We start from the raw sequence: 14,405 nt of genomic DNA on the forward strand, positions 1-14,405 counted from the left end.
TAAATGGCCATGTCGATTTGGTTAAATAAATGCATCAACTTCCACTTCATTCTGAAGGATGAAGTAATCTGTACTACCACTTCTTCTGAGCACAACTTTAAAAACCTGGATAAAAAAATGAGGGAAAAACATTTTTAAAATATTAAAGATGATAGCAAGTGAGTGAAGAATTGCTTAGCCAAGATCCCAGAGAAGATGGAACTTCAGAGAGGTGAGTCTGTCATTGAGGCTACTATTGCCCAAGAGGAATTTGCCAATCAGTGCTATTAACAGCTTCTCTAAGCTAGGGGATGGAAGTTTAGAATTCTGACTTACAGGGGAAGACAGAAGACTTGTTCTTCATGGAATATTCATTTGTATCTTTTGACTTTTGTATTATATAGAGGTACCACATTAAAACAAAACAAAAAGATATAAGGACTATCAAATGCTCTGCTCCAAACCATTTAGAGAATAAAAATAATAAATCATATGTTTCTTAAAGTCAACAGGCATATATCTATATTGTAATTTTTCAAATATAAAAATCAATGTTATCTTGAGACTTAATGAACACAGCGCTAGAATGTACACTTCTGTTATATTTTATGCCACTTTTAGGAATCTAGACATAAGGCTTGGAAAGCAATATACTTTTTTTGTACTATAGAATATAATTCTAAAAATAATAAAAATTTGTTTTTAATAATCAGTTAATGCCCCTAGGATAGAAGGCAACCAACACCTAAGTCTCTGATGGTTTTACTTTACAAATCTGTACAAGTATTTCCATTTACCACTGTAACAGTTTCCATTACAGTTACCACCTTACTAAAATCAGATCATGAGTTTAAAAGGTTATAAATTATAATTGGAACAGTATTTCTCTTCCTGTAACAGAATCACAGGTAGAATCTAGATATTCCTTATTCATTTAAAGATAGACTGTTTAGGGACTTCCCTGGAGGTCCAGTGGTCAAGACTCTGTGCTTCCACTGAGGGGGTGCAGGTTCCATCCCTAGCCGGGGAACTAAGCTCTCACATGCTGCACAAGATAGACTGTTTAAATTGAACCTCACAGGCTCACTAATGAAACTAATAATATCATTAACTTTGTGATATACTTTAGAGACTACAGATGAAATCCCAAACTTTTTAATCCACCAGATTCTCCCAGGAAGATAGCATTGTGAATTTCTAGTAACATTTTTCCATTTTGATGCAGAAAATGAGTTCAAGTGGTTTAAGAAAGTGACTCGTAGAGCAGTAAAACTATCAGTTCAACTGAAGGGATGAAGTACTTATTGGTGCAAAAAAGTAAGCCCCTGATTTGCACAGCATGTCCAGTCTGAGACTACATACCTTAAAAGGAATACAAAAAAAAAAAAAGTTACTGTGAAAGACATCAGTAAAGAATATAAGGTAGAAAAATGAGACAGCTAAGATATCTGAGCCCAGATGAAATAAACAATATAGAAGCAATAACTGTAAGAACAAACACATAAAAGATTAATGAAGAACATAAATGCCATCTGTTTTCCATGTTCCTTAAAGGCAGTATTGAAGGCATCTTATTGTTTTGATGTTAGCCAGCATTCCTTTTCTATACTCTGGTAAACACCTCTCTCCACCCATGTGGTTTAGGTGGAATTCACTCCAGTCCCAGCTCCAGAGGTAGCTGTCATTCACAGTAGCCCATCCCTCTGGGCTTAGATTGGAACTGAGATGGCTAGGTAATCAACTTAGAGATGCTTAGGGGAATTTTATGCTTAGGGTATGTAGAAAAGAAAAACTGTGGGAAGCTATTTTGTAACTTTGAGAAAACTGAGATACATTTAAATTGTGTCCAGAAACCACCTCCCATTCTATATTATGAGTACCACACTGGATTATATCCTATTTCAATACCTCTGCTTATGTGTGGAGAGGCAGTACAGCACAGGAGTTTTTTGTTTGTTTTTTGGGGTCATGCAGCACAGCTTGTGGGATCTTAGTTCCCAGGCCAGGGATTGAACCCGGGCCTTTGGCAGTGAGAGTGCAGAGTCCTAACCACTGGACTGCCAGGGAATTCCCTAGCACAGGAGTCAAGAGCACAAACTATAGAGCCAAACTCTTGGTCTTAATCTCAGCTCTGCTCCTTACTAGCTGTGTGACCCTGGGCAAGTCATTTGAGCTCTTTGTGACTCATTTCCTCATCTGTAAAATGGGAATAATAGTAGAGCCCACTTAATAAGGTTGAGGTTTAAATGAATACATCAAAAGTACTTAAAATATTGCCTGGAACAGGGTAAGTAGTATATAAATGTTAGCTATTGTTGTTGTAAGGACTAATAAGTAAAACATGCTTAGAACAATGCCTGACACATAGTAAACCTTGCATAATATTATCCATTATTAAGAGCATTCATTCAGCCATTCAACCAATATTTACTGAGTACCTTTCCTGTGCCAGGCCAGTGCTAGACCAGTGGTGTCCAAAAGGAATATAATGCAAAACATAAATGTGCGCCAAGTACGTAATTTAAAATTTTCTAGCAGTCACGTTAAAAGAATAAAAAGAAACAGGCAAAATTACTTTCAATAAAATATTTTAATCCAATGTCCAATATATTATTTCAACATGTAATCAGTATTAAAAATTGAGATATTGGACATCATGTCATTCTAAATCTCTTCATCTAGTGTGCATTTTGCACGTACAGCACATCTCATTTCAGACTAAAGCCATATCTCAATGCTCAACAGCCACATGTGGCTGGTAAATAACATGCAGTTCCTGACATGAAAGGTTAGGGAAAGGAGAGAAATGTTCTTTGTCCTCCGGCCCATCCTGCTACTAATTATCTATATAATCTATCTATCTGAAATATATATAGTATAATATACATATAGTTATATATAATATATATATTTTTTTGGTTTGCAAAGTCCTTTCACATTTGCTATTCGTTGTTTCATTTAATAGGAACATGCCTCACCTTGAAGGATGGATTAGATTTTAAGAGATGGGGGAAATTCCCATCAAGAAGAAACAAATGAGCAGAAGCAACAAGGAAGGAAGACCAGGGGTCTATTAGGAAATTAGTCACAGAGATAAACCTAAGAAAATATATCAAGGAAGCCCTCAATGCCAGACCATGGAGGCTGGGGTGTGAATTGTCAGGTGGTAGGGAGAAACTGAAGATGTGAGCAGGAAAGAGGCAAACATGGATTAAACAAGTGGCTAAACATAGCATGAAATGGAGTGGGAGAGGCTAGAGGTAGTTCATTAGGGAATCACTGCATTAAAATCTCAGGAAGAAATAATCTAGATAGAGGGATGAAGAGGAAGAGAGAGCCTAGCAGTCAGTGTCTGGTACTCAGGAGATCCCAATATTAGTTCTCTTCCTCCTTTGGTGATTGGGAGATTTTTAGGGAACTTTTAGATAGATCTCTCTCTCTTTCTCTCTCAGTCTGTCTCTCTCCCTCCCTCTCTAACAACAAACATCTGAGTACCTACTACCTGCCAAGGACTATAATAGACCTTGAAGATATGAGGGAACAAAGCAGGTAAGATTCTGACCTCTTACATCTTATATTTTCTGGAAAGAAACAAACCGATTATGACATAAAATATTTTCACATCATGATAAGTACTATGAAGAAAATAATCATGGAGATGATTGGCCAGGAGAAGGAATTCAGAAGTGGTGACAGGTAAGCTGAGATCTAAAAGATGAAAGGAGCTGGATGTGCAAGAAGTCAGGGGAAGAGTGTCCCAGGTAGAAGGAAAAGCATGTGCAGAGTCCTGCAGGCATGAAAAAACTTGGATGCTTGAGACTAAACATCAATGTTGCTAGCACAAAATTTGGGTGGGGATTGTGGCAGGAGGTGTAGCGAAGGGGGCGATCAAATGGACAGGTCATGAAGGGCCTGTAGACCAGGACAAGGAACTGGATCTTAAGAGCAATAGGAAATCACTAAATTTCAGTATCTAAAAGGTTGCAAGCAATGATTTCCATTTTACGATCACTCTTGCTACAGTGTGAAAAACTGCTTAAGGCTGGTAAAGGTGGAAGCTGGGATTTCAGATAGAAAACAACTAGAGAAGAGCAGGTAAGAGATGATGGTGGCATGGCTTATGTTAAGGAAGGTACTTGGGAAAATTAATGACCCCACTCCAATATTTGTGCAGAAAAAACCCCTGCGCTGCAGAACTTTCAAATGAAGGATGTTGTTTTGTCCTATTATGCACTTAAAAAAATTTTTTTTTGCGGTACGTGGGCCTCTCACTGTTGTGGCCTCTCCCGTTGCGGAGCACAGGCTCCGGACGCGCAGGCTCAGCGGCCATGGCTCACGGGCCCAGCCGCTCTGCGGCATGTGGGATCTTCCCGGACCGGGGCACGAACCCGTGTCCCCTGCATCGGCAGGCGGACTCTCAACCACTGCGCCACCAGGGAAGCCCTATTATGCACTTTTTTGGGGAAAACTGCTACTGAAAAAGTCAACATGAAAATAAATATTTGTTTATTCTAGGTATTGGAACATACAACTTAATACATTGTTAAATGTAAAATATTTCCGAAATGGAATTTTCAATTTTATTTTAGTTAAGGTGATTAGAAACTTTCTGAGGAGATAGCACATGACTTGAGAATTGGGGGTGGGGGGAACAATTAGGACTCCATGCAGAAAGAACAGCCAAGTACAAAAGCAAAGGGGCAGGAATGAGACTACCATGGTCAAGGACCAGAAAGTAGCCCAGTGGCTGGAGCCGAGTAAGTACCCATCAGCACAAGGTACGTGGGCCATATTTAATGAATCAGCACAAGGGACGTGGGCCATATTTAATCAATGACCACGAGACAGCTTCTCATTCATCTGTCACCTCCACAGTGCTGGCAATATCACGAAGTAGCCAGTAATAAAAAACAAGCAGAGAAAGGTCTCGAGCTACCCCGCGCTACAGTATTTTTCAGCTGTGTCACAAGAGCTGATAAAAACTCCATCCACTTCTAGCGAACCAAGAGGAGAAACACCGGTTCTAAAGAGAATGAGTACATTGTCTAGATAGGGCCTGTGTATTCCCGAAGTCTTGACCGTAAAGCTCTTTTCGGATTGATCACCGCCTCCGCCCGCAAGGCACTTCCCTGCACACCTTGAAAGATCCACAATTCTGGAAAATTCTCAGGAACCTCCTCCTGCCGGCGGTTCTCCAAGTCACTTCACACGTGACCTTGCCTTCCCAACCCTGGGCCCTTCAAACAACTAGAAAGCAGCGTAACTTCTCCCGGCAGCGCAAACGAGCTCTCCAAACTCCACTGCCGAAGGAGCCAGGAAAGCCCGCGTTTACAGGCTAAATCCGCAACGTCACATCCTATCACCTGCCCCAGCCTCCACCTTACATCGAAAATCACCAGCCTGACGAGACCAAAAAGCCCGTCGAGGGCGTGTCCCCCCAGAGCCAATGGGCTCTGTCCACCTCCCTCCTCTGTCACTGTTTTGTCTGTTCGTGGCCTGTGACGTCAGAGGGAGGAGCGCGGAGGGAGATACGGAAAGTGAGAGGGGCCAGTCCCCACTGTCGCTCTGGAGGCGGAGAAGGAGCAAGATGGTTTACATCTCGAATGGTGAGTTGGAGAGGCTACGTGGGCGACCTCCGTCCTGGGAGGCCGAGCCCCGGGTTTCTTCCATCCTCGCCCGCCGTCCCGGCGCCGCTTTTCCGGGCACGCCCCGAGGCCAGGGGGCGAAGTCGCCCGGGCCTGCGGCTTGTCGGCCGAACGTCCCTGAGCCGCGGCGGGGGCCGTGGTGACGGCGGTGCCGAGTGCCCGGCGTCCTCGCCCTCCTGGAGCTTCTGCTTGTGGATCTCGGAAAGTGGTCTTTCCTGTCGGGCGTCAGTGTCCTTAACTAGAAAAGACCACAGTGTTCACGCCGTTACGTAGCGCTTGTGCCTCGGGCACTTTTTTTTTTAGCGTTGTTCGTTTGTCCGCTCATTGTCTTAATGTCGCCTTATCCGAGTGATACCCTACTATATGTTTTGCGGGTGGAGACTGAGGCGCAGCCGGATTAAATAGCTTGCCCAGTATCACAAAGGTAGTTCTAATGGCTCAGCCGGGTTTCTAACGCAGGTAGACTGACGTCTGCGTTCTTACGGTTTTCTACTACGCTGCCTCTTTCTGTAATGTGTAAGAGAGTTGAAGAAAAGCTTTGGATAGGCTTTTTATCCCAGCAGAGGGGTAGCTCGTCACGCATGTAGCTTTCTGCCCCAATTTCAAGGGGCACAGGGAGTAGCATTACTCCCTGTAGGAGCAAGTTGATTATTCCTGGAATGGAGAAGCTGAGAGAGACTTAATTCAGTGACTCCCCAAAGACAGTGAATGGGAAGGAAAGACACAGTATGACTGGGTCAGAACAGTGTCAGAACTGCCTGCCCACTTGTTTGACTCAGGTGAAATAAATGCCTCGGTGCACTCTTAACTAGTTCTTGCATCACTGGAACCAGGTCCTGGTTCTATTTGAGTCATCTGTTTATCTTCAGAGACCAAGAAGTTAGTGAGAAATCTTCTGGCTGAGTGCACTTTGCATTTCTTTGCTTTTCAAAATCTCACTTTCTCTTCCTCCTTATCTCTTACTTAAAAATCTTTGAAACAAGTAGGTTGATGGACACTAAAGATCAAAGTTTCATCTTCGTTTTGGGCACTTGCAGACTTTGTGTTATATTCTTTGTGGTTAAGACTGGCAGCTTCTATTATTTATTGAATAATTCCTTGTATTTGTAGTGTGTCTTTTTGTGTATGCATTGTTGTTTTTGATCTACATAAACAACATAAAGGTCCTACTAGGGCTTCTAATCTCACTTTTATAGTTGAGAAATGGCCAACTGCAACTTATTTCTCTCTGAGGATATTGGGAGGGGAGGTTTCTGCCTTCAGAAACTGGGAAGAAAAGCGCAAAAAAGTCAGAATGGTACAAATGCATGCAATATGTTCTTTAGAATGGCAAAGGAAGAAATTGACGGGTTCCAATTAGATCTATTTCCTCCCTGCCTCCCTTCTTGTCGCTGCGCACAGGCTTTCTCTAGTTGCCTCGAGCGGGGGCTACTCTTCGTTGCGATGTGCAGACTTCTCATTGCGGTGGCTTCCCGTTGCGCAACATGGGCTCTAGGTGCACGGGCTTCAGTAGTTGTGGCTCGCGGGCTCTAGAGCGCAGGCTCAGTAGTTGTGGCACAGGGGCTTAGTTGCCCGGTGGCATGTGGGATCTTCCCGGACCAGGGATCGAACCCATGTCCCCTGCATTGGCAGGCGGATTCTTAACCACTGTTCCACCAGGGAAGTCCTAGATCTATTTTCTTAGAAGGACTGTACCAGCATTTCATAGTTGACAAAACCTTTTTCTTACTGTCAGTTGACTTTTTTTTCTCAACAATTCTTTATGATGACTATCCTTGGAATACTTTTTCTTAGAGAAGGAAAATGTCATGTCACCCAACGAAGCAGCGCTAGTAAGAGGCAGAACCAAGCCTATCACTCACACTCTGTCTTTAAGTGTAGCCCCTTTTTCTCAGTAGCTCTGTGAGGGCTCAGGTCCAAGTGGCTACCTGAAAGTAAGCTGGTCAAGGAAAGAGGAGAAGTAAACTGGGCATGGCAGTGAGTGGTGAAGCCCTTGGGAAAATGGAGAGGAGAGGTAGTTGACAGATGGCTCGTCTCCCAAAATATTCTAACCTGTTGATTTGCAAGACTGAAACTCTAGAGTATTAACTTTTCCTGATGTAGCTTCTATTATTTAAAGTGGTTCGAAAAATATATCCATTTTTCTGTAAGATAAAACTGGAGTCCGTAATTCGGATCAACAACATTCTGTTAAAGAAAAATTGTGGTCATTTTAATGAACAAGCCAAATTCTCTTTAGTACTTAGAGCCCACAAATTCTTTGATATATAAAAATTTTAATATAACAACTGATCCTGAAGATTTTAAGGGTATGTATAAACAGTCTTTTTATATAGGCAAGAGACTTTGCAAAAGGTGGAAGCAACCTAAGTGTCCATCAGTAGATGAATGGATAAACAAAATGGAGTATATACTTACATTGGAATATTCATCAGCCTTAAAAAAGGAAGGAAATTTTGATATATGCTACAATATGGATGAATCCTGAAGACATTGTGCTCAGTGAAATAGCCAGTTACCAAAGTACAAATATTGTATGATTCCTCGTACAAGGTTCCTAGAGCAGTCAAATTCATAGGGATAGAAAGTAGAATGGTGGTTTTCAGGGGCTGGGGGAAGGGAGAAATGAGGAGTTAGTGTTTAATGGGTGTGGAGTTTTAGTTGGGGAAGATGAAAAAGTTCTGGAGGTGGCTGACGGTGATGGTTGTATGACAGTGTGAATGTACTTAATGCCATAGAACTGTACACTTAAAAATGGTTAAAATGGTAAAAATTTTTTTTGTGTATTTTACCACAGTAAAAAAAAAAGAGAAATAAAAACTTGAAATGTCACCCAGCAGAAATTACAAACTATAGGAGGCATAATTTGACATATTAAAGGAATGACCTCTAGACCACAGAACTTCACTTCCCTAACCTTTCCTTAGAATGAGGTACACATAACACACCTTTCCTTGGAACAGTGAACAAGTTGAAAACTGAGCCTATGATTGTTACCTAACTGATTAAATGTAATGCATCTTGTGTCAGGGATTTGTTGCACTAACTGAAGTTTCTTTATTCTTGTCTATAGGACAAGTGTTGGACAGCAGGAGTCAGTCCCCATGGAGATTGTCTTTTATAACGGATTTCTTCTGGGGAATAGCCGAGTTCGTGGTTTTGTTGTAAGTATAGTAGTCCTCTTAATAGCCCTGATATTTAAGTTCAGCTTGCCTGAAGCACTTTTTAATTGTAATTTTTATTAATAGCTTTCCCAAGGGAGGTGAAGACTTGTGTAGTGATAAAACTGCCCCAAACATCTTTTATGATTATGAATATGTTCCTTGAGTTAGTAAGCTTGACCATGTCTTAGCTGTGGTGGTAACCATTTCAGCCTGCAGCTATGGGGCCAGACCTGCTCGTTCTGCTGCCAGATGACAGCACTTTGCTTTCTCCCTACTGTTCCTGCCTTTAGTGTGTAAGTGCAGCTTTTATGGCATAGTATACAACAAGTAAACAGGGGAATTAGATCTTGATTTTTAAAAGCTCCCAAGGCATAAACTTTTTTTTAAATGAAGGGTTAGCATCGATACAAAGGAGACAAAAATTTAAACTTCACCATAATTTCAAGCGATTCTTAGTTAAATTCATTTTTTGGTCTTTCATATGCTGTTTGTTTTATGAAAATTGTTCATCTACTAACAAGTCTTACTCATCCAAAGTTTGAATATACATTTGAGTGTCTCGTGGGCAGAGAACTGCAGATATGCAGAGATGTGGGATTTCTCCTTCCTTCATTGACTTTAATATCAGTAAATGTCTTCTTTTTACAAGGGGCCTTGCAGTGGGCATGATTGTGGGAGGAGGACATCAGAGGAGGTTATTCCAGGTGGAAGAGGCACAGTAAAGATGGCAGAGAAATTTGAAAATCAGCCTATGCTCTTTATACTTAATTTGATTGTAGCTCTGGTCTAGAAAGATTAATCTGATGGCTGCATGTGGCATAAATTAGATGGGGTAAAATGGAAGAAACTGTTCCATAGAGAAATACAACAGGGGACAGAGAGGCCTAAGTTAAGTTACTCATTGCAAAACTTCTTTGCAATCTCTTACAAATTTCACCTCCATATTGTTTATTTAAAATATTGTTTTAATTTAGTTAAATCCTTCCCTCTCCACAAAGAAAATTCCATTTAAACGGATTGCCAGAAAGCCCTGTGCCTCTGGCACACCACTTCAGCCCCTCCTTCCCCAAGGTAACATTAGGTAGGCTGTTGGCACAGGAAATGGACATGCAATACTATAAAAGCAGACTCTGGGACTTGACAACTGATACAGAGCAGAGGAAGGAAGTTGGAGATGACTCTGGTTTCAGAGTCATTGCTAGACTCTGTCTAGAAGAGTTACAGCAAACAAGGAAGACAAGGAATGGTGGCTTTGGCACAGAACATAGCACACTCTGTTTAGACTTGTGCTTGCGCTAGATAGTGTTGTCCAGCTGGCTTCAAGAAATGTGGGTTTGGAGCTAAGTTAGGGTAGTCATCCTCCCACAGAGATGATAGTTGGAACCATGGAAATGCATTTTTTAATGTTGAAAGTGGATCTTCTGTTGTTTTCTGCCCCTTGTTTCAGTTTCAGAACTCTGTTTCAGCAAGATGTGAAAAAGAGAAGAGGCTACGGAAGCTCATCTGATTCCAGATATGATGATGGGAGAGGGTATAATTTTTTAAATTGATAAACAATGTTTTTACCCCTCTGTGTAATATAATTAAATTAGAGATAAATAGGCAGACAAACATAGTTAGGCTCATGGTAATTAAAGGCTTAAATTCTATTTCACAAAATTAATGTATTACTGTAAATTAAATCAAATTGCCTTTGATTTGATAATCAGAGTTAATCTGACAAAGCTAAAATGTATATCAAATATCCTATGGGAAAAGTCTAAATTAGAGGATGAAAACTGATGGCCAACATTAAAATCTAGAGGTTTCACTTTAGAATCTGGATTTCCAGCTGCTAATGAAAATCTCACGATCCAGCAGCACTGGGTGGGGATTGTGTTTATGTATGGCAAAAATCAGCTGGAGCTGGGTTTCAGTTGGACATTTATAGGAGGAGCTGTTCCATTTATCCTAACCCTTGCTTGACTCACTTTCCTCATGCACATTATGCATCTGGTCTCTTTCAGTATTTGAATTTGTGACTCGTGACCTAAATGGTAGTTCCTATTTTAAATAAAGAAGAGGGTCTATTTGAGTGTTTAAAAGGAATCAATTGAAGTAGTGTCTACTAAACAGTAGAAATTAACTTTTCTTATCTTAGGCCACCAGGAAACCCGCCCAGAAGAATGGGTCGAATTAATCATCTGCGTGGCCCTAATCCTCCTCCAATGGCCGGTGGATGAGGAAGGTAACTTAAAACCTACAATTCTGCAGGGATTTCATTTTGAAAATGCCTCCTTAGGCAGGTTTTCTTTAGGAAAGCAGAAGTCACAACATTTTGTAATTACTCAGACATCTTATTTGGAAAAATATTTTTATCTTAACCCTTGAAAAATTGTCTTTTGAAGAAGGTTTTATAACATGTAATGACTAGCTTTTTCATACAGATCCAAATTACTAACTAGTAACTATTATAACATTTTCTTTTAGGTAAATGTCTGCTCTAAGAAGCAGACAACTGGACAAGCACATTCATAGCAGATGGAAACCATCAAGAAATGGAGTGTTGACCACACTGGACAAGTTAGATGAATGTGTACTCTAAACAAGGATTGCTCTGCGTCCTCACAGATGAATGAGGTTGTGCTGGGAATTCCCCCCTGCAGGGATCTGGCATGACTGACAGGCAGTTCTATAAATGCACATGTTTGTCTCATCTTTTTTGTATCGTTTATGAAAGTATTAATATAGTTTTAATAAGTAAATATTTTTAGGTTACAAGACTGACTTCTCATCTTTATGTAATTAAAACACAGAAAGCTCCAAATTTGAAGAAAAATAAATGGCTGCATATTGAGTACTATTAGTGTCACCTTTTTCAACTTCTGAAATACTGTTCATTGCTTTTGTTGTTCTTTATAAATAAATCAGTGTATTTCAGTAGTATGCATATGATATCTGTGCTCTTGAATTAATTTTTATCTTAAAACCTATTTGTCCCATGGGTCTTTAATACAATGTGTCTTACTTGCTACCAGACGTAATTATCAGGGTATTTGTAAAGCCATAACCAAGAAACCTGAGCTACAAAATGTAGATTTGCTAGGTGATCTTTAAAATCGAGGACTTCAATGCTATCTTTACCAATTTTAATTCTAAACCATTGCTTAAGATACTGCCTGTTGGCTTTAACCCCATCTGAATGCTGGTAACTCTCATTCTTTCACTAGAATGAAAGCTCTATGAGGTTAGGGATTTTGTCTTCTTTGCCCCAGAGCTTTGAACAGTGACTACGTGTAATAGGCACTGAAATATTTATGGAAAAAATGAATAATACAGATAATTCTACTTTGTGTTTAACAGTCTTTGAAACCAAAGTGTTCAGTAAAAGCACTTTTATATCCGTTTATAAGTATTTATTCAACTCTGTTTGCCAGAAAATGGGGATGTGGTGGCATTAATAAACACTGGTCTGTATGAAAACCAGACTATAGGCGGACAAGACTGGAAGCAGGGAGTTGGGTTTAGAGGATGTTGTGGTGGTCCAGGTGAGATCGGACCAGGTAGTAGCAGTAGGAGTGGAGAAGTGGATGCATTCAAGGCATATTTGAGGGACTGTGGGATTTGCTGATGGATTTGGATGTAGAAGATGTGGACAATTGAAGAAACAAGTGAAACAGGATGGTGAAAATGGGAGTAGATTTTTGGGGGGGAGGCGGGGATAGAGTTACATTTTGGATATATTTAAGTTTACAATGCCTTCTAGACATCTAAGTGGAGATACTAAATAAGCAGTTGGTTATCAGGGCGAGATTCAAACTGGGAGTTATCTTCATATTTAAAGCCATGAAACTGGATAGTCATCCAAGGAGTGTATAGAGAGAAGCCCTAACTCCAGAGAATCCTAACATCAGAGGCCCGGCTGAGCATGGCCAGTGAACTACGAGGAGAACTAGAATTACGTATGGTGTCTGAGAAGCCAGAAAAGACAGGTGTGATGATGAAACGAGACACCAGTTATCAGCTGCTCCACAGCAAGCACGCAAAACAAAACACAAGTAGGTTGCGGGCATGCTGCAGCCAGGACCAATCACAGCAACATCCAGCCAATGCACCCTCCCACCTCACCCTCCTCCGTGCAGCTCCGCCCTTCCGCTTTCCCGGAATGCTCTGGGCCGACTCCCGGCAGCCATCTTGGTTGTGGGCAGTCGGCCGAGAGGTTGAGCCTGCTCCGAGGCCTCTTCTTTGGCGGTCGCGTTGCGTCCTTGAGGCTAGAGGCTGGAGGGGCGTCGGCGGCCGAGATGACCCAGGCCGAGAAGGGGGACACGGAGAACGGGAAAGAGAAGGGCGGGGAGAAGGAGAAGGAGCAGCGCGGCGTGAAGCGACCCATCGTGCCCGCGCTGGTGCCGGAGTCGTTGCAGGAGGTGAGGCGCTGGGGGCGGGCCTCGGACTTGGCTTCCGGGCGGGGCGGGGGGCCACGGAGCTGGGCGAGGGGAGGAGGCTGGCGAGCGGCGGGAGTCTTCGGGCGCCCACCCAGGTGGGTGGTGCAGGGGGGTCGTTCCCTGCTTGCTCCGAGGGCACAGTGCAGATGGCCAGGCCAGTGACACCAGCCACTGTGCGAACCCCAGCCTCCCAGGCCATGAGACCACAGGGCTGTCACCTTCCTGCCAACTAGTTGAGGGGATAGACTGGATGGTGTGTAAGGGCCTTGCCATTTCCCACTCTGTAGGATTCTCCCACTTGGTGGGAAGGGGGAGCTCACGGTTGGGGGTGGGCAGTAAGTACCTAGGGCATGGAGTGGGATGGGGTAGTGCAGAGGACCATAGGGGGAGGTATTGGGCGCACACAACAGGTACCTCCTCCAGCCCTGACGGTCTGGGACAGTTTCTTCAGTGGAGGTGACACCTGGACAAAGACCTAAAGGATGATTAGGAGTTAGCCAGGGGGAATGTGAGGGCAGGAAAACAGCATGGAAGAGAGACCTGGGCCAAGGGAGGATATGAAATGTTGGAGATGAGGATGTCTGGAATTGAGGAAGAAGAGGGAGCAAGACATGAGACTGGAGATCGTAACAGGGATGGCATCAAGAGGGTCGTCTAAGCCAGAGCCTGGCCTCTTCTGAAGGGAATGCAGAACTTGGGAAGAGATAGCCAGACTCCGAGCTACATGATTAACTCGTTTAATCCTCACAATAGCTCTCTGAGGTAGGAACTTTATCTAGAGCAAGGAAGTGGCACAGCCTGAACTTCGAGCCAGATTTGTGAATCTGGAGCCTGGGCCATTAGCCACTATAACAACATTTGCTTAACTTCAGTCATGTAACAACTTTTGGTTTTTCCATATCCTCTGTGAGACCTCTACCATTATTTGCTGAATAACTGTTTTTACTCAATTTTATCTTAAGCAGTAATGTCCAGGAAATGATGTGTAGGATGTATTGGCTAGTTGTTTTCTGATATGTTAAGGTAGATATGTAATTATTAAAAACTGCTTGTCCACACTTTGGAAAACTGCGTTTACCACCCCAGAGCTTCCCAATCAGTGCGCTGCAGCCTGTGTACTATTAATGAGGTACAGATGTCCCTGATGGCAAGCCACCTCATCTGTTTAACTCAGTTTGCTAGATAAATGTTGTCTG

General features: G+C 42.3%; 1 protein-coding gene across 2 annotated transcripts; it reads left to right on the forward strand.

The window, feature by feature from the left end:
• The first annotated feature begins 5,555 nt into the window (after positions 1-5,555).
• Positions 5,556-11,715, forward strand: SELENOK (selenoprotein K). Of its 2 annotated transcripts, none has more exons than XM_079713098.1 (5): positions 5,556-5,585; positions 8,698-8,788; positions 10,236-10,319; positions 10,929-11,015; positions 11,258-11,715. In XM_079713098.1, the coding sequence occupies exons 1-4, from the start codon at positions 5,567-5,569 to the stop codon at positions 11,008-11,010; spliced, it is 276 nt and encodes a 91-aa protein (XP_079569224.1). In that variant the 5' UTR covers positions 5,556-5,566; the 3' UTR covers positions 11,011-11,015; positions 11,258-11,715. The 2 variants fall into 2 exon arrangements, with proteins under 2 accessions (XP_079569224.1, XP_079569225.1); XM_079713099.1 differs by having other exon boundaries at positions 10,242-10,319.
• Positions 11,716-14,405: the final 2,690 nt, after the last annotated feature.

Source organism: Hyperoodon ampullatus, assembly GCF_949752795.1.
Source record: "Hyperoodon ampullatus genome assembly, chromosome: 10".
NCBI classification, from domain to species: Eukaryota; Metazoa; Chordata; class Mammalia; order Artiodactyla; family Ziphiidae; genus Hyperoodon; species Hyperoodon ampullatus.

Bases quoted from the DNA above. Each gene is read 5' to 3' on its own strand.
- SELENOK (XM_079713098.1), top strand. The intron at 8,789-10,235 runs GTAAGTATAGTA...CCCTTGTTTCAG, and splicing joins GCCGAGTTCGTGGTTTTGTT to TTTCAGAACTCTGTTTCAGC. The intron at 10,320-10,928 runs GTATAATTTTTT...TTCTTATCTTAG, and splicing joins AGATATGATGATGGGAGAGG to GCCACCAGGAAACCCGCCCA.